Source organism: Sander lucioperca, chromosome 23 (genome assembly GCF_008315115.2).
Source record: "Sander lucioperca isolate FBNREF2018 chromosome 23, SLUC_FBN_1.2, whole genome shotgun sequence".
NCBI lineage: Eukaryota > Metazoa > Chordata > Actinopteri > Perciformes > Percidae > Sander > Sander lucioperca.
In genome coordinates, this window is record NC_050195.1 from 12,806,620 (window position 1) to 12,827,799 (window position 21,180).

Below are 21,180 nucleotides of genomic sequence, written 5' to 3' on the forward strand. Positions count from 1 at the left end.
TATTAATACAAAATATAAGCCAACTAATACATTATGATGTAATATTATAGATTAAGCTACATAAAACAAAAAAGTACATAAACAAATAAGTCCCACCTATATCAGCTACACCATTAAAGTGATGAAAACATAAATGCATCAATAATTATAATTTAGTAATATAATATAGACCTACATGATTGTGCAATGGGCCATTCTGCATTATGAGTACTTTTATTTTCGGTACTTTGAGTATATTTTGATGCCAACACTTTTGTACTTTTACTTCAGTATAACTTTGAATGCAGGACTTACTTGTAACAGAGTATTTTTTTCACAGTGTATTGTAAGTATTGTTACTTTTACTTAAGTAAAAGATCTGAATACTTCTTCCACCACTGTCGGTCTTATTCCTTCAAAGGGCAGCACTGTCAAGACAGTTTGAAATTGGGCAATGTACGTTTACTTCACCTCTACGAGCGGATCCACAGATTTTCACGATGCTATCAAAATTAATGAATATTGTCTCAAACCTTCACTTACAGTGTCACAGTGATGAAGCCACTCCCTATTTATTATATAGTGCATTGTTTTTACTGGACAGCATTTTATTTTAATGTATGAATTCTGAGTGTGGATTTTTGAAGGCTACTGTATATAGTGTCTTCAAAAAACACCCAAATGGAATGAAAAAAGTAGTGCCCTCAATGCACTGCTGGATTTAAAGTAAACTTTTGATTGTCTAACTTATAGGGAGTGAATGAGTGAACAAGGGAGTGATTTCAAACACAGCGACTGTTAAATGCTAATGTGACTGGGCCTCTAGTCTGACGTTTCAATAAATTGCCTGCACCTTTTTTTCATCTAATCCAAAATCAGATTAGAAGACCCGTAGCGGCGGGGCACACCTTGTTTGCCCAAAGAAGAACAAGATTGAATCAATCTGGACATTACAGGTGTGCACTGGAGCTCTTGTGCCTATATTGCTGCTTTGTTCCTCCCTCAGCCTGGCACAATGAGGGATGACTGGGCTTATAGCTGTCATCTATCAATTTCTCTGTGCATTAAGGACAAAGACAGGACCAGAACATGTTAAGCCTAGTTTAGCACAAAATGTAGCACACAAAAAGCCCCTAGTTTTGTTTCTAAAAAAGTTTTGTTTTTAAAATGTGTGATTGGTATAGGTACAAAACATCTGAGCATCCCTTGCCATCATATCATTCCATATAGTATACCAGACATTAAATGTGTCTGGCCATCCTCAGATACTTAGGGACGTCAGCTCTAACCTAGCTTGTAGAGAGGCAACAAATCCATATTATAATATAGTATTACAACATTTGTTTAGATGATTTCAGCTTTGCTCATCATCCTTCATTCAGGGATGCATTTGTGACTACATACATAAAGGCATTGTTTGCCTGGTTGTGTCTACGTTTGATGATCAAACACACTGTACATAGAGACAGTTTAATGCAGCCTCTGTTGCAAGGCAATAACAAGTGGGACAATGTCATATAGTAAAACTATTTACAATCATAAAACCTGCATTCACAGCTTTTGTTTCCCAGCATTCCATGCAAACATCAGCTTGATTGGGAAGGGAGGGTTGGGTTTTGGGATGCAGTGGGGAGCTGCTCTGCACGCGATGCTGTCTGCTACTGTGGACCTATGAAGGTCTGTGTGTGTTCACATGCACATGTAAACATGGGTGTCCACTGTATTTTGTACAGCGTGTGCAACCTACATCCAGACAAACTGGGTGTTTGGATATCAGTACTGAAAGCTGTGTAATTAGAAAAGACAGAAAAAACAAGTCCCCTAGTTTGTGTGTTTATGCACATCTGTACGTGTGCTTTGCTTGAGACACTACCTCCTATAAAGTGTGTGGTTGGGGTGTGCGACAGCAATGAGTTAACCAGTCTGACACTTACAGACACAGCATGTAAAAGTGTGAACATTTAGAGTACATAAACATGGCATAACATTCATTCAGTTATGATTTAAAATAGTTGTACAGCCCCTTTAATATGACAGCATTTCCAATGGCCTCTCATGGCCACAGTTATGATACATGTGGATTTTAAAACAAACATCACAGGATATCCAGATACGTTCTTGTTCTATGAAAAAATAAGGTCAAAGATTTTTTTCTGTTAGGTTTAACTGATTTTTTTGCAAACCATTCTGCTTCCAGTATGGATAGTTAGTTAGTCATAACGACCTAGTAAGAAAGCATGGACTGCAAAAAATAGAACATTTTGCCATACATTAATTAATTTCTTTCAGCAGTTAATCGAGCCTGACTGCTCGTTGCCCTTGCATGTGTGTGTGTGTGTGTGTGTGTGTGTGTGTGTGTGTGTGGGCAGTGAGTTTACTAGCACACAACACTGTGTAAAAGTGACAATGAATCCGAGCTCTCATGTTTACGTCCTGATTACTCTGTCCTTGAAATCTTTATGGGACCATTTAAAAACGAGTTGCTTGTTATATCTACAGAATGCTGAGTTAACAGGAATTGTGTCTTGTAAGCAGTCTGCCTCTGCATTCATCAGGAGCTATAACACTGAGCACTTTGTGAATTATGCTCTAACAGCCTATATTAATACATTGATCTGTCATCACAATTTGTTTCTGACTTGTAATCGCTGCATATTCATTACACAGAAGTGTTTTAGCTTCAATATATCGAAAAACTGAAGCCTTCAATAATTGACAGATATCACACGTTTACATTGTAAAATCACTTCATGCAGCATTCTGTAATCAGTATCAACTCACCGGGGCGCCTTGAGCTCCAGCAGCTCCAGCAGTACCACTGAATCCTTTCTCCCCCTGAGGACACAAAACACATGTGGGTACCCTTTACCTTACAAGTGGTGTTGTGATGAGTTCCGCAGGATAGCGTTGGTCTAACAGTATCTGATCATTATCACTTATTCACATATTCCTGTGAAAGAAGACACAACTGAATAGAGCATAAGATTAAAACTAGGGATGCACCGATATGAAAATGTCAGCCAATACCGATAACCAACTGATAAGCCAGTATTTATTTATGATCTGTATAATATAAGTTTCTATGATAATCATATTTTGTACATAGTGAAAAACACGTGTAATCATTGAAATTAAAAAAGTTAGTCTTTTCTTTAGTTGCAAAACATTTGGAATGGCCCATAAATCATAGATGTAGCACCCACCCCCCCCCCCCCCCTCCCCCCCCAAAGTTACAGGGACACCATGAAAAATACAAGTAACTAAAAGTGTTAGTTTTTGCCTACTTTTATAAATTGTGTAAAACTTAATGAACGTCCAGTTTAACTCACATCTGTGAAAAAGCTTGTATCATTAATCAATAGGGGTAGCTAATCTGATGTAATATAAACAAAAGTCAGTCAGTTGCAATGAGAGAACATAATTGTTAATTTGATTATTTTGCATTTGCAAATTTGAAATATGGGCAACCATTTTTTATAGACATTGGGTCAGTAAAGATCATGTGAGGGACACCTGGGATGGCTCCAATTACCAGCTTTTTGAAGCGTCTGCAGTCTCTAATTGTGAACATTGCTCAACAGAGACAGACTAATTTTAAATTTAAAACATAATGCAATATTTGTCTTTACTATTGTTAAAGGCGGTGGTTTTAACAAGTGTACACTATGCAAAAACATACTTGTACAGTGGACTGTAATGGTTTGGATTCATACACTTTATTACAAAGTTTGGTACTTTTGCTCGTTTACCTGGAAATCCTTCTTATCGTTATCATACTGTATGTAAGTCGCACAGGAAAACTTAATTTATCTGTGCTACTAGCATATAAGGGAATTGTTTGGATATGGCGTGTCTTGAGTTTATCTGTGGCAGTGATACTGACGCATGAACACCAGGCGAGGCCTGTGGTCAGAGATCTTGCAGTGAGGCGGGAGCTTGTTAAATCAAAAATGAACAGCAGCAAACAAACACATTTTAAGCCACAACACAACACACAAGACACCAAAATCCACTGCTTGGTTTTCCTCTAAGACCTCTCTTTACTGGTTATCTATGTTTGTTGAAAGAATTATGACGCAAGTGGTATGTGAACATGTTCCAGTGTGTACCGCAGTAATACACTGCCACTGGCGATGAACATGTATAACAAGCTGTAAAATATATTCTGGTACTGCAAGCCATTCATTTGTTAAGTTACATGATATTCCCAGTATATATATATATATATATATACACACACACACACACACTACCGGTCAAAAGTTTGGGGTTACTTAGAAATTTCCATTCCACTCCATTCCAGACAGAATACCAGCTGAGATCAGTTGCATTGTTTTTTTAACAAGGGCAGCAGTTTTCAGATTACATTATGTACTTACATAATTGCAAAAGGGTTCTCGACTGTTGTAGAAAGAAGTGGCTGATCTTTAATGCAATATCTGCATTGCCCATTATCAGCAACCATTCATCCTATGTTCCAAAGGCACATTCTGTTTACTAATCTGATATCATTTTAAAAGGCTAACTGAGAAAACATTGGACAGGGTTAATATTTCACCAGGTCACGGCTAGAGGGATGTGTTAAGTAGACCCCATAAAGTTATCCTACAACTGATTTTGATACTGTACTGTATGGATGGTAGCTACAGGACATGCTTTGAATTAATAAGATTTAACAATACAGTGTTAGGGACAGATCAGACGGCCAGAGACTTGAGACTTGACTTGGACTCGTGGCCTTTTTTAAATGGCTATGATTCACACTTGTATGCATGGTATAAGTGATGCCAAACCATGACTCATCCTAGACCTCAGTACCTGCTGACATTTTGTTACATGTTACACCACACACCTGGTTCGTGAGACACATTCCTAACCAGGTGGGGACTTTATTGATGCATTTAAAATACAATTTGGTTATTGAAAAATGGAATTAATGATCGCAAATAGCTCTTATAATATGCATAATATTTTTTTATTGCCCCAATAACCCCCAAGCCTACTGGCTCCTAATGATACTACTCTACTGGTTCCTATTGGTGCTCATTTGAGTATTTCTGGCAGCGGGACGGTGCATGTGGGATTGAGTCAAAATAAACTACAGTGTGTGTGTTCATGGTAATGAAACAGACAGCACAGAAAACATCTTGTGAATTCAACTTAAATGTAGTCATGTATATTTATGTATGTTCTTATGTGAAACTCTGCAGGTCCCACACAACCATAAGTCTCCTCTGAGGAAAACTCTCCACAGGATTCCCAAACTGTCATTGTGCATTATGACGGAGAGAGAACAAATGTAGTGAATGTGACTGGAAATGATAGTCAAAGCCTCTAGCACAGCCAGCTATTATTGTATAGTATATAGTAGTATAGTAGTAGTATTCTTTTTGATACCACCCCATCCAAGTGCACCACAGGTGCCTGGCCATGAAACTACCAAAAGTGTATTTGGCACTGGCCCCGACACACTGGGCAGATTGCACATGACTGTGATCTGTCCTTGATTCGGAAAATAGAGCGCCAGATGTTAATTTGCTTCAACATTATGATAGACATGCTTTCTAACCACTGGGGGCCACTTACAATTGAATTAAATTAAACTTGATTATTTAATTAAAAACAATCCTGAAAATTCCCAGTATGGATAAAAACATGACCATGTCCAAACATTTTTAGACAAGTAGGCAAAATAACTAAGATCTGCCTTTGTCTGCGTGTATAGTCTTGAAATGTTTTTTAATTGGTTAATCTAAAACAAACGTCAGTGCTCTGCAGGCCTTCTAATATGACACCATGAGGTTTAAAGCACTTTCTTTGTGTTCTCTGCAGACACAGAGGTTACCCGATCCCACCAACATATATTTTAAGTGCATAGGTCTGCATGTTGGCAGTAAGGAAACAACTGAATTAGCTCTCCACTGCGTCTGTTTTCTTTTGAAGTGTCTCGCCGCACTACGCACATAAACCCATAGACCTCATAATTACACAGCCAAGACGCCCACCGCGTCCCAATAAATGACAAGATGACATACATTTCTGGATGCCTAGAACAAGAGAAAATAGACAAGTGCACAGAGATCAGTTGATTCTGTGAGCAGACTAACCTGCTACTTCCCTCTGCCACATATTGTTAAAGACTAAAGAGACTGCTTGACATCTCTGAGCTTAACTATACTTGAATGAATTCTGGTAGGGGATCTAAAAGAAAAGTCAATAAAATATAAAGACAGCTAGCAGAACAATACAATATCAAAATAGAGTATATTCTTTATAACAGAGGATCAAACTAAACAGTGTCAATTGCTCAGTTACTGCCCCAAGTAAAGTAGTTCAAGTATGTCAGGGGGATTGTTCACGAGTGAGCGTACGATGGAACACAAAATCGATAGGTTCAATTGGCGCAGCATTAGCAGGAATAGAGATATAAAGACAGAGAGGAAACAAGGAAAGAAAGAGACAAAAAGAATACAGCTGAGGTAGCATCTGACAAGAATTCCTCCAGGACACCTCCCTTTAGAGATTGTTTTTTTTAAAGATAATTTTTTTAGTAAAGTTGGAACCCTGGGCCACTGTGGTAAGGAGAGAGCCTTAGTACATGGGGTCATATGCTACCGGGCGAGCAACCAGGCCACCCCTCTTAAGAGGTTTTTACAGGCGTCCAATTGGTATGAGACCCCAGGGCAGACTTAGAACATGCTCAGTAGGGATTACCTTTCCCATCTGACCTGGGAACACCTTGGGTTCTGGGTCCTGGAAGAGCTGGAAGCTGTGGCTTGGGAGATGTTTCTGAGAAATGTGTCCCTCTTCAAACATAGTGATATTTATTGTACATGTGTAGGGTTGTGTGCATACAGGGTACCAGGTACCCATGACTGACAAATGTGGCACTGAGAAAATTGTCAAGTTTCTACCTAAAATCCTTGGTCTCAAACCTTTTGTTGGTAACAATGCACTGTCTGACCAGAAAATCATCTTTAGGAAAACCACAACCACAAATTACACAGCCTTCTGCAGCTTCCTCCACCACCCCTACCTCCTTGTGTGCTAATCTTTTGGTATTGTTAATTTAACTAATAACTGCTCAAAGACCAGAGCCTCCTCCACCAAATCTAGATAACTATATAACCATTTGCAATCAATTTGTTGATGATAAAAGCAAATATCAACCGATTATATAGACCATATATTTCTTACCCCCATACTTGTTATACCATGCTTCTTTACTGTCCTATAGAACCTTTAGAAGACCTGCCAACTGCTACAGGTCCGACTGTCCACCCTCCATAACAAAAAAAAGCAGACTGGCAGCTAGGCTGATTAATTCTAACCTGACATTATGTCACTACCTCAGAAAGCATGTCTGTGCACTCTGCCATTATAAATAATGTATCCTGTGTGTGTGTGTGTGTGAGAGTGTGTGTGTGTGTGTGTGTGTGTGTGTGTGTGTGTGTGTGTGTGTGTGTGTGTGTTTAGGGGTAGGGGGTCGGTATGTGTGGTGGGATGTGCCTCATTTCCCTCACTCTACACATTTACAGTTTACAGTACATAAGTAGCACAGCACCTCCTTATCACTATGATTAATCACCTCATTAAATAGCCTGATGGGTGATGGTACAGCTATTACATGTCTTCAGTATAATGTATTGTTCTGGAAATAGATTTTATTTTGGTCATACTGTGGGAGGTGCTGCGGGAGTATGGGGTGAGGGGGTCCCTTCTCAGGGCCTAAAGTGAAAGCTGTGTCCGGGTTCTCGTCAGTAAGTCGGACTCTGCTGTGGGCTGGGGATCTCATCGCTGCTTTTTGCAGATGATGTGGTCCTGATGGCATCATCGGCCTGTGACCTTCAGCACTCACTGGATCGGTTCGCAGCCGAGTGTGAAGCAGCTGGGATGAGGATCAGCACCCCTAAATCTGAGGCCATGGTTCTCAGCAGGAAACCAAAATAGTGCCTACTCCAGGTAGGGAATGAGTCTTTACCCCAAGTGAAGGAGTCCAAGTACCTTGGGGTCTTGTTCGCGAGTGATGGGACAATGGGGTGGCAGATTGGCCAGAGAATCAACACAGCGGGGGCGGTATTTCATTCACTTTATCGCACTATTGTGATGAAAAGAGAGCTGAGCCAGAAGGCAAAGCTCTCGATCAACCGATCACCTATGGTCATGAAGGCTGGGTCATTCCTAAAAGAACGAGATCCAGGGTACAAGCGGCCAAAATGGGTTTCCTCAGGAGGGTGGCTGGCGTCTCCCTTAGAGATAGGGTGAGAAGCTCAGTCATCCGTGAGGGGCTTGGAGTAGAGCTGCTGCTCCTTTGCGTTGAAAGGAGCCAGTTGAGGTGGTTTGGGCATCTGAGTGCCTCCCCTGCTGGAGCTGCTGCCCCCGCGACCCGACCCCGGATAAGCGAATGACGATGGATGGATGGATTGATGGAAAATCGTCTTATTTTTCAAGTCAATCTTTTGCTTTCATTTGTAATCATTAAATACAAATTAAATTATTTTATTGATTGATTGTAGATCTTATAAATTTAAAAAAACGCATATTGACTAAGTGCTCCATCCTCACAAATTAATGTTTTTACCTCACAATGTTCTCATCTGTTGCTAAAGTGAGCGTCTGTTTATTGACCTGTTTACCAAATCAGTATTTTTCTCTAACCCTGTGACCCCCAGGGGTACATCTGTATTTGTTCTGTACAACTGATGATTTGGGGTTCTAACAGCCTGCAGGCTGGAGAGCTGTACCTTACATATGTAGTTAGGAGGTCTCGAAACTTAACTAAATTACAAGCACAGGGTTAAAAATAAACACAGTGGCTGCCCTATGATTTGTATAATATTCCCATTTTAAACACTAAAACATCTTTCCAAAGGTCTTGTTACAGGTAACAGTTATACTACTAGTAATTAAAGGGAAGGAATATCTGTATCCCTCTGTGACATTGAAACCTCACACAGCTGCATCTGAAAATCCATAATTTTGGGTGTAGAAAACTCAGTGCATGATAATAAGAGACCTACACCTACCACAAGGCTGATCATCTTCAACTTGTTTCACTTGAGTGTGAAACATCAAATCCAAAATTGAAACTGAAAGTTGATGTATAGTATGTTGCTGAAAGAAAACTTTATGTGTGTGGGAGTGTGTGATTAAAGACCATGCTGACAGCCTTAAGCCTTATACAGTATATCTAAGTTTAGGCCTCATTAACGTTCAATGGAGCTGTCGTGGATGGGTGGACATAAATTATTTACAGTCCATGAAAGATGTTTCCTCAGGCGGTGACCACACTGCGAGCTAATTTGGTTCTCCGCGGATAACATCTGGATTTTCCCCCTCTGTACCTTACTATGAAAGGGTGTTCTCCACCTGGCAGTTGTATGGGAACTGGCTTAATGCTGGGCTTACACAGCAGTATTTACAAGCCATATTCCAATGTGACACTTTTACAATACTGTCACAAGACATCTGTGATATTAAAAATAACGCATTAATGGCACTGCTGTAGCCAGGATTTTGCAAATACTGAAGTTGAGTCCAAATCCTCCCTAAAAAATGTTTGACTAGACACCAAAAAACTTTTCTCTGAGAAATTAATTCATAGAATTTTCCGATTATATTCTCTATCCCTGCATGGTGGTCTAAATGCTGTTTCAAATAATCAGCCTTTAAAAAATCCATTATGTGGTGACTGGATAATGTAAACTCCTCCTCAGGTCATTAAAATCCCCAAATTCCCAAAAACAATACTGAGGACATGACCTAAATTCTAATTTCTTTTAAGCCAACAATTAATATATGAATAAAGACCGTAACTGTTTCCTTGGCTGGAGAGGGAAGGCTTTGCAACAGCATTTAAACCTTATTGTCGTAAAATAATATGGAAAACATGAGACTTTTGATGTCACATTGGACTTCATGCCAATAAAACCTGTGGTTTTATCAAAACATTAGTCTCGCATTGCCAGACCTTCCACCACAGCGCTGCAAAGGAGGGTCTGGCTAGTCCACACAGCATTCCGGGATGGGAGAATTATTGGCATCTTTAAACCAATCACAATCGTCATGGGTGGTGCTAAGTGCCGGACGGAGCCCCGGTGCCGCTTCAATATAGCCTCGGGAAGGAACTTGTTTTGGTGGAACGTGTACGTTCAAAAGTAGTTTTAGTGGTGCAACAGAAAACTCAGATTGGACAGATAGTCTAGCTAGCTGTCTGGATTTACTCTGCAGAGATCTGAGGAGCAGTTGGATGTCAGAACTACTATGTCTGACATCCAACAATGGCTCATTCAAAATCAGTTAGTTCTAAATCTCTCAAAAACAGTTTCCATGTGCTTTTCCATTAAAAAACTTGATTTGAAAGGTAGATTTAATATTAATATACAAAATAAAGAAATTCATCCAGTTACAGAATTTAAATATCTAGGATTGGTTCTAGATCCTCAACTAAAATTTGACAAGCACATAAAGAAAATCTTAAAAACAATAAAAAGTAATCTCAACTGTTTCAAACTAATTAGAAGCTACATCCCAAAACAGGCAGCCCTGCTATACATGCATGCTATGATCTTTACTCATGTATCGTACTGCATGACAGCATGGGCACAAGCTGCTCCCACTGCAACCAAATGCATAGGTTCCGTATACAACAGAGCTATAAAAATCATGGATAAAAAACCAACACATTACCATTATTGTATCATCATTAAGAAATATAATTTAATGAATTTTGAGAGCTTTAGCAATTTTGTGCATTAATTATTTAGCACCTAAGCCACTAAGTTCATTTGTTGAGAGACTGAGCAGCACCAGAGTCACTAGAAGTTCCTCAAATCATGACTGCAAAATACCATACTGCAGGACCAGCTTAGGTCAGACTACCTTCTCTGTGAAGAGCGCTAAACTCTGGAACTCATTACCATCTGACATCAAGACTATAACTGACTTTAGAGTGTTTACCTTCAGGCTCAAAAACTGGTTAAAAACAAACCAAAAGTGTACTCATTTTTAATTATTGTAAGTAGGTCAGATTTGTATTTGAGATGCATGTTTTAATACTATGTTTATTATTCTATTTATTAGGACTGGAGTTGTTTTTATATCATGTTTTGATTTTTTGAATTGAAATAGTTAAGTATGTAAATTTTATTTTGTATAAAAGCCCAACCAGGGACTGGAGTTGAAAATTAGCATTTGCTATAAACTTTTTATGCAGCACTTCAGTGACAAGCTTTGTTTTTGTCACTATGTCTGTTTGCATTGTCCCTGTCAAATAAATAAATAAATAAATAAAAGTTAACCATAGTCCTCAGAAATCCACCGGGGGTTAAAATTCCAACACAAAGAAAGAGGAAGGTAACGGACATCCGGCTGAAAAGGACATCCGGCTGAAAAGGACATCCGGCTGAAAAGGACATCCGTCGGAATTTCCAGTTGCAACTGAGCAATCGCGGAAGTAGAACGTCGTGGATATAGAAACAACATCGACCTGGTAGGGAAAGTACTTGTTGTCATGTGATCTTAGCGTGAAACTTAAGTCACTTGACAACAAGTGGTTGTATGCAGCTCCATTCATTCCATGATAAAGACTATAAAAGACCATGTCACACTTAGAAATAGTGTTTAAAGTTTATAGACAATGTCATTTAACAGTTTGATAATAAAAAATGTGAAAACACAATATTTTTTTATTAAAGGGACATAGACCTAAGTATCTACAAAATCTTAGTATTGGCCCTGAAAGTATCAAGTGGTTTTAGATTTATATTGATAAAAAAACTTGTTCAAGTGCCTTTAAACTTACAAAAAACAGTAAAAAAACAGAAATCAGTTGCAACACAAAACAAATTAATTTTACATGGGACTGTTATAAGCTGAAATAATTCTAATGGGCAATTAACAGAGGGCAACACAAACCTGAATTCACTTTTGTGGGACCCTGTTGTTTAAAAAAGTCAATACTGAGAACAGTCAAAGAAATCCATGTCCAGCCCGGAGCCAGATCAGCATCATCAACAGACACATACTCACATTTATTTACTAACACAGCTGTGGAAGTCTTTTACCGCAGCTAATTGTTCGGCATGTTGCTCTTTGATCGAGCCCTGTGATGATGAGTTTCTGCCTCTGTGAAATCAGCCTAAAAGACTCCAAATGTACCTCACTGTGACTTCAGGAAGACGTAATTACTCAACATGATTTCTTGTGCTCGAGCTGAATCGAAACCTTGTTAGACCTGTGACGCTCTCAGCTCAGCTGTGGAGTATTTATATTCAGACTGCTCCAAAATAAATGTCCTTGTCAGTCTTCAACAAATATTAGAGAAAAGCTAACATGTGCACCCAAAGTACTTCAAATAAGTGCAGCCAAAATACCTTATATGTTTACTTCAGTGATTCATAACTGGCCAGTTTGGTCAAAACAGGGGGAAATTTGATTCATTCAAACATATTGGATCTCGTGCCATATGATTTGCGTTGTGTCATAACGGGAAAAGCATGAGAGTGATCAGTGCGAGAATAAATATATCACTGATTTTAATGTCTCATCCAACATGTTATGAAGTGTCTGCTGTTAATCTAAAACTAAATCTCAGTCAATAACAACACACTTGGACACATAAACCCAGTATTCTCTATTAGCTGGAAGTTAGAGCCACTTCATCTCACAGATAATCTGAGGTCTGCATTTAAACTCTGACCTTTTAACCGCAAAATTACACTCAACAAGCAATTAGTCCTCTTTACAGCACACATTGCTGTGTTCTTAAAGGCAGGCTGTTTCCTGTTGATCATTAGGGCGCTCAATGTTCCCTGACGTTGCAGGAAGAAATTCTGTCTGTTTGTTAGTCTTGTGGCCTGTTTTATGGAACCCAGGTCAGGTCAAGACTAGCTTGTTCCAGGAATGTGTGATAAGTTAACCATCTGGCAGTCTAGCCAGTCTTATGTAGTCTAATGGATGTCTTACGTATTTTATCTTAACATAATGCATTCATGAAAGAAGATGCAATAGAAGCAATGATCTAGAAACAGCCTACTGTAAACATGATATCAACACTGAACCAAACCTTTGGTGGTCAAATGTTGACCACATATAGTTGTACATGTACAAACTTGTACTAGCTGACTTATTTCAGTATGAGGGTCAATACTATAGTGTATGGTGCAATTCATAGTTTTCACGTGACGTCACAGCACTATAAGAACGCCCACCTGGAGGGCAAAAAGAAGATGCCCTCCACTGACCGTGATGAGTCAGCTCAACTTTTACCACACTGTAGCCAAAATATCAGATAGTTGTTCAATTGGACGCACAAACCAAAGACAGACAAGCCTGGGTTGTGTTTCTACAAAATCACATCTCAGAACAAAAACACAGAGAGGTGGATGTTGTGGATTTGTACAATTTATACGTGCCGCACTAGTGGACTAACATTAACGTTACACTGACAACTGACACTAATGCAACTAACAACTGTGGTCAAGCTAACCATATCTCCCATCTTTGTGGCCAAACAGCTCATTTCATTTAAATACTTTTACTCTGCTCCCTGACAATTCCCTCTGCTCTGCCGGTCCTGGATTCTACACAATATATATTGCTAACTTTATGTAGCTAAACATCGCTAAAGTAGCCGACAGCTCCGGAACGTAACTCTGTTTATAAAGTGGAAGTTGACAACTTATCAACTAGGTTATCCTGTCTGCTTATCAACTCCTTGAACGGATTATAGTAACTTTTACCACAGCTTAGGCCACCGCAAGAAAAACGTGTAGATTATCAAAAAGATATTGGATCATAGATGTTTGTTTCTGACGTTTGCGCACTAGCGAGCCATCTTTTTCCAGAATCAAGTCCGATGACAGAATTGCATAATGAAATGCAATCCAACAAGGCTATTTTATTCACATCAGATGACGTGATTCTTTTCTCTAATACAGATGGTGCTGAGTCATTATTCAATTAGTTATGACATGCTCATGTACATGTATGTACACATATCCTATACAAGTACTATTTAGGCTGTATGTGTGTTTTGTTTATTGACCTATTATTGGTTTTATTTATTTGTGTATTATAATTTCCTTTTTTCTTGCATTCTGTATTTATTTATTTATAGTTATCATTACTATATTTTATTTTTAATTTAACTTTTTCATCTCTGCTACTAACTTTTGAGTGGAGTTCCATACGTGCTTGGTGATCTACAATTTTTTTTATTGCATTATCTAAATAAACAATTGATCACAAAAACAAACATACACGGTGAACCTACTGCAGATATGTTCAAAATAAAGATTTGTAGATATGTTAAATATGTACAATATGGGCGCCATTAAGTTTTCCCTAAAATGTATACAGCCAATGCAAAGTAATTCTTAGGAGGATTGGTTGAATGGGAAACACAGAGAACCCATTGGTTAGCAGTTGGATGGAGTTTGTGTTCTTCAAAAGTAACTCAACAGTTTAGTCTTTCCTAAACACATTTACCCCCCCCCCCCCCCCCAACACACACACATGGGCACTGTGTGGAAAACTGCTGTTTTCAGCTCCCTGTGTACCACCACCCTTCAGTTGGTGTAAAGCACTTCCAGATTCTTGGGGGGGAAAGTAGTTTATTATGATAACAGGAAGAGTCCCAAATTACTGAGCAGGGTGGCTGCAAGTCAAACTGGTAGAACAACCAGAGGAGTTCAGAGAAGACTCAAAATAGCATTGCACACTTGTAGCTGGTGGGTGTGCTCACATGCTTGCAGATGTGTGCATGTGCTCTTTCATTTAGCCACTTGTTCTGTTTAAGTAACCACAAGGGAACATCCCATTTACAATATGAATGTAGCCTGCACTCCTGCAGTGGTGTTAATTTCAATGACTGAGGGAAGTGGAGAGTGTTTTCAGATTTACTGTATGACTTTACATGGATGCATGTAAGTCTGTTTGATAATCTCTCTGTTGCTACATAATGATTTTAAGCCCAACATGGGAAAAGATGTGACTGAGAGATTGTTTGTTTTACTTTCACAAAGGAAGCTACTTGCTTTTCCTTTGAGGTAAAAAAAAAAGAATAAAAAGTTGGATATCACAGTTACTCAATGTGTTACAGTTTGTACTTAGCACTATGACTTTAAGATAGTTCAGTGTGGCTACAGAAAAGGTTTAAAGCAGGGGTCACCAACCTTTTTGAAACTAAGAGCTACTTCATGGGTACTGAGTCATAGGAAGGGCTACCAGTTTGATACTCTTCTAAAATAACAAATTTTCTCAGTTTGCCTTTAGTTATATATTATTATTAATGATTAATGATAGTCATTTATGTGAAGACACTGATCACGTTAATGATTTCTCATTATCAATAATTATCAACAATGACTTAACAAGGTGGGAAACAGATAATATCAATATTCAATTTTCATTTTTAGAACAGGCCTGAGGGCTACTCATGTGGTCCTTGGGGGCTACCTGGTGCCCGCGGGCACCGTGTTGGTGACCCCTGGTTTAAAGGCTACATTATACAGTAAAGCCAGGCAATGAGATGTTGCTGCATCGAGGCCAGAACCTGTTCCATCATTTCGAATAATTTGTGGCATTTCATTGTTTTATTGTCTTGAATGCACACATTTAAATTCAGACATGTCACAAGACAAAAAGCTTAAGTTATAAAGGCCAATAGACCTTTTTCAAAGCAGACATTTGGGCTTGTCATAGCAGGAAAAGCAATGGTATAAGTACACTGTAAGAAGTAAGACTGGGACACTTGATGGAACTGAGCCATCATTTATGAAATTTGTTTCACCTGTGCTTTTCCTGATATGACAAGTCAAAATGTTGTCAAAAAGTTCTATAACATGACATTCACATGTTGTAGACCATTTACTGACCATCGCCAGCCCAGTCTCACGGCAGTTCGTGAAATGGTCACTTTTTTTTAATCTATTGATTCGTGTACCGGACACGATTATGTTGTTTTTTTCGTGGTGCTCAGCATGAAATGAGAATGGGAAGCATAATGGGAAGCATCTATACGGAGGTTGGGTTTAGAAGAACGGGGAAAGGACACGTCACATGCCGGGACACGACCCGCGTCTCTGGGGGACACGCAACAACAACGGGACAGTTGTGCTTATGAAAAGAAGAACGGGGAAAGGAACCATCAACCGTCAACAACGGGGAAATAAAAAGCCACACGCATCCCCAGTCTCCGGGGTGAAAGTCCTGTATTGTTTGACCCATCCACCACCGCGACCAACCTCCCTACGCGGTTTTTCAGCTTTTCAAACTACTCCCTACCGTAGTCGTGCTGTGATAACGAAATATGCATCCCATTTAAATACATTACATTAAAATTCGTGCTCACCACCAAGAAAAAAACGACATAATCGTGTCCTGTACACGAATCAATATATTACATAACATGACCATTTCACCACCTGCCGTGAGACTGGGTTGCCATCGCACGTTCACATTTACGACAAAATGAGTCTGACCTGCCAACGCCAATTCATTTGGCATGCGTGCGCACGGCGAGAGAGGAGAGGGAGATGGAGCGGGACAGACTGAGACGAAGTGCTGCTCAGGTTACAGTGACAATTTGGTTGTCATCCTGATGAAAGTCTTTATTAGAAGGACAACTAAGGGAAGGTCCACTTTTGGCAATGCATGAGCCTGAGTCAAAGTGAGACAGCCTATATGCAGTGGTTAGGAGAGTACCATTTAAGAAACAAACTCAAGTAAAAGTTGAAAGGATTCTGATAATGGAAGTTAAAGTAGCTCTATGAAAAAACTGTAAAAACACTATGCAGGCTGCTTTCCAACACAATTTGTTGTTTGTTTAAAAGGAACCAAAGAAATAAAATCAAACTCTCTGTACCATATTAAATTGCGTATCATCAAATCATTTTGCAAGGTGGAGGGTGGGGTGTGGCCTTGACCAACTGCCACTTTGCTCGTTTGAAAGCCATGATGTCTCTCTCTTTCTCATGGGTGGGCCAAATTCTCTGGGTGGGCAAAGCAGAGAAAGGGGAGGTAACCCTCCTCCTTATGACCTCATAAGGAGCAAGATTCCAGATCGGCCCATCTGAACTTTCATTTTCTCAAAGGCAGAGCAGGATACCCAGGGCTCGGTTTACACCTATCACCATTTCTAGCCACTGGGGGACCATAGGCAGACTGGGGGAACTCATATTAATGTTAAAAAACCTCATAAAGTGAAATTTTCATGCCATGGGACCTTTAATGTATCGGATCATTGGCAATGCACCAAGATGTTTATCGCATCGGCCTGAGACTAGAGATGCACATCCCTAGTCCAGCAGTCAAATTTGTTCGATAAAAAACTTCTGTCTGAACACACCTTTAGACAATAGTGTGCTTCCAAGCTTTATCACCAAACGTCAGTGTAGGACCTTACTAATGTTCTTGTGGCTGAAAGGGAGCAAATCCCTGCAGCCAGGTTCCAACATCTGGTTGGAGGTTTTCACAGAGGAGTGGAGGCTGTTGTAGCAGCATATAGTAACAATCCCTACGGTTTTGGAATGAGATGTTCAACAGTCAAGGAGTGTCATGTCTGGATCTCCACATATTTTAGGCAATGTAGTGTGTCTATGTGTCTCCCACCTGATCTGCGAGTAGCTACAGTCTGCACTGACCTTTGGTCCTGGTGGCCCAATTTGTCCGCCGGTGCCTGGTAGTCCTGGCTCCCCCTGGTTGGACAATAAACATAATCTGAGAGGCAAAGTGGAGCAGCAGCAGCTAAATTCAACACTATTACAGTAATTATCTGTCCCACTTCAAACACTGCGCTGGTACGACTGCAGAGACTGCTGTGACAGGAGGAAATCCTAAACACACACACCCATGCACAGAGGAAGCCAAACCTCCAGAATAAGAGAACGGTTCTCTTTCCTTATATTTATAGTAGGGTTACTTACTGTGCATCTGGCTTGAAGTGGTTAGGTTGTTACATTTATATATAATAATAATAATAATATTTTATTTTCATGAACTGACACCTCAGATTTCATGCTTTCACATCCTGGAATGGTCAGGTACGCTGGCTTAATTCATGTTGTGGACACATGACTGTTGAACAGAACAGGATCTTACCATTGGTCCAGCTTGTCCTGGAGGCCCTAGCTCGCCTCTCTCACCAGGAAGACCCTGTATACAAAGAAATCTGCTTATACTGTATTTTGTAGTGACATTTAATACGTTCAAAATCTCTCTTTTTTATATCTAATTCATTGTTTATTTATGTTTTTATCCTTTTAATTCATCAGGACACTAAGGCTGAATCTCATTTCTCATCTTACCCCTAGCCCTTGTCCCTCGAAACCGAGTGGTAAGGGGTAGGGGTGAAAACATACCCCTATGAAATGAGACGCCACTTGGTTATCTCATCATACATACTTAGGTCTGTTTGCAATAAATATTTGTATACACACTGCATGGTGTGTTGTATATCTGTTTCAGTTATCACAGTTTTGAATGTCATTGATGTTCAGAAACACTTTTTGATACAAGCCTTCCGTGATCGTGCACCCCCCCCCACCCCTCCTCCACGCAGTTGCTAGTAGCCAAGGAGGACATGGAGGATTAAAAAAACATGATGGACTCTTCAGAAGAGGTCATTATCTTCACTCAAGTTTCTGCGCGGGAAAGTCACCGGACGCCACAATCTTCTGAACATAGTCATACTGAGAAATCCAGAGAGAGTTGTGTGGAGCTGATTGTCTTAATTAGCTTTGTAGCAACTCATTTGGCAACAGCTTGAATGTAACGGACGTTCATTAATATAAAATAGTTACGCGCTAAACTTTAAACATGGCTTTATTAAGATAGTCTCACCTTGGGTCCTGGGGGTCCTGGTTCTCCTGATAAGCCTGGTTCCCCTCTGTCTCCCTGGACGTGTCAGCAGAATCAGGAACTATTAGTACTGGCAGCGGATTAAAAAAAAGCCACAACACTGATACAACTGCTTCTTTAAAGACTTACCTTGTTACCTTTTAGACCGGGCTCCCCTCTTAGTCCTTCGGGGCCACCTTCACCCTGCCCAGCCAAGGGAAAACAGAAGGTAAGAGCATGTAATCAAAGTATGAAAGTAATTTAATGAATAAATGTTATCATACATTTTAAAAGTCCATTATGATCTATAGAGTATTGTCATTTGTTGACCAAACTCCGAGAGGGAGACCTAAAATGGGGGAGCGTTAAAAATGTGACACCAAGGTGACCTGAACCTGCCATATGTGATGACTTGGGAGTAAGAATATGTTGGTCCTCGGCTGATTTAATAAAATATTATGGTTGATGGTATTAAAAGCTGTGCATAACATTGCCGGGTTGGCTCAGTGGGTAGAGCAGGCGCACATATACATAGAGGTTTATGCCTCGACGCAGAGGTCCAGGGTTCGAGTCTGACCTGTGACAATTTCCTGCATGTCTTCTCCTTCTCCCCCTCTCTCACCTAGCTGTCCTGTCCAAATTAAAGGCAGAAAAGCCCAAAAAAAAACCTGTGCATAAATCAAGAACTAAAATTGTATTTCTACCATGATCAGACTGCAACTTGATATAATTTGTGACACTATGGAGAACTGTCTGTGTGCTGTCACTTTAAGGGAAACAGACAGCATTTATCAAATACTTTTTCTGCTAAAAATTCCAAATGTTGGTTGCATTCAACTTTTTCTAGACTTTAGAAATGAAAAGAAACGTAGAGATGGACCTGTAGTTCTGGGTCTTGACTGGAGTTGACATTTCTTTGGTGTAGCAGCAGTGCAGTAAAATCAAAGTAAAAATTGTGACTTGCATTGTGGCGATTTGTACGGAAGAGGATTGGGGCGACATGTGAAAAATGTATTTGGGTTCTGAGTTTCTGAGCTTAATCCCAGCATTCTCACTTTAATCTCAGAATTCTGACTTTTTTTGAAGTCTAAAAAAAAATTGTTTTTAAGTTTTAAAAAAAGAAGTCAGAATTCTGAGAATAAATTCAGAATTCTGAGATTCTGACTTTATTCTCTGATTTCTGACTTAAAACTCCGAACTCAATAAAATTTTTTACATGTGGCCCTAATCCTCTTCGAAGACGTTATAATGCAACAGATGCTTTACCTTCATCCCTGGTAATCCAGGAGGGCCAGATTCCCCAGGTTTCCCATCTTTACCCTGGGGACAGAGACAACATAGGCTGAATCTAGCATTTGCAGACAACATGTATCCTAAAGACTGGTGACCACAGTATGAAGTGGTGATAAGAAAGAAACTGATGGAGAAACTGATTAGCACTTACAGGCTTACCATCAGGTCCCGGTGGTCCTTCCATCCCTTTCTCGCCTCGGAAACCCTGTAGTATTAACACATACAAAGACTTTAATAAATGCACATTATTTTAGCCCTGCTATGGCTGGCAATGTTAATAATTAATGATAATAATAATAACTTGTATTTATATAGCGCCTTTCATGAAACCCAAGGACACTTTACAGAATTACTGTGGCTAAGCTAAGGGAGGTTGTTTTTAAAATGTCCAGGGATGTAGCATTGCGGATATCTGCAGGGAGGGTGTTCCAGAGGGATGGGGCTGCAACACTAAAGGCTCTGTCTCCGAGGGTACAGAGTCTGATGTGGGGAATGGAGAGCAGGCCAGCGTCTGAGGACCGCAGGTTTCGGGGTGGTGTGTATGGATGGAGGAGGTCGGAGAGGTACTGTGGGGCCAGGGCATGGAGGGATTTGTAGTGTGAGAAGGAGGATTTTATATGTGATGCGGGACTTAATTGGAAGCCAGTGAAGGTGGATGAGGGTTGGGGTGATGTGCTGCTGATTATATATACTGTATGTATGTCTGTTGTTCAGTCCAACACTTTGGTCCAGACAAAAAACAACTATTACCATGAAAGTCATGGTTTCCGATTGCAACACATTCTCACTCCCATCGCGTCAAAACGCGATGCTTGGTCAGGTGCCTTTGGTGTTTGTTAATGAAGCAAAACGTCTCCTTTAGCATCATATTGAGACGCGCTTGGTCAGGACTCTTGGCGTCACTTTTTGTTGCTCTCAGGACTCGCGTCAAGCCCTTCGGCATCATATTTAGATACGTTTGGTCGACATTTTGGTGCACTTTGTGATGCTCTGGGTCAGGACATACGTTTAACTGACATGCAGCACGAGAACGGGACAGTTAGGTTTATGAAAAAATCATGGGTGGGG

At 39.9% G+C, this 21,180-nt stretch overlaps 1 protein-coding gene across 1 annotated transcript in view; it reads right to left on the reverse strand.

The window, feature by feature from the left end:
* si:dkey-225n22.4 (collagen alpha-1(XXI) chain) overlaps positions 1-21,180 on the reverse strand; it is a 124,153-nt gene that overhangs the window by 43,387 nt on the left and 59,586 nt on the right. Inside the window, exons 13-19 of the mRNA XM_031300959.2 lie at positions 20,264-20,317; positions 20,086-20,139; positions 18,970-19,023; positions 18,823-18,876; positions 18,082-18,135; positions 17,625-17,678; positions 2,761-2,814 (exon numbers count right to left, since the gene is read on the reverse strand). Coding sequence (XP_031156819.1) covers positions 2,761-2,814; positions 17,625-17,678; positions 18,082-18,135; positions 18,823-18,876; positions 18,970-19,023; positions 20,086-20,139; positions 20,264-20,317 — 378 coding nt within the window. The remainder of the gene's footprint in view (positions 1-2,760; positions 2,815-17,624; positions 17,679-18,081; positions 18,136-18,822; positions 18,877-18,969; positions 19,024-20,085; positions 20,140-20,263; positions 20,318-21,180) is intronic.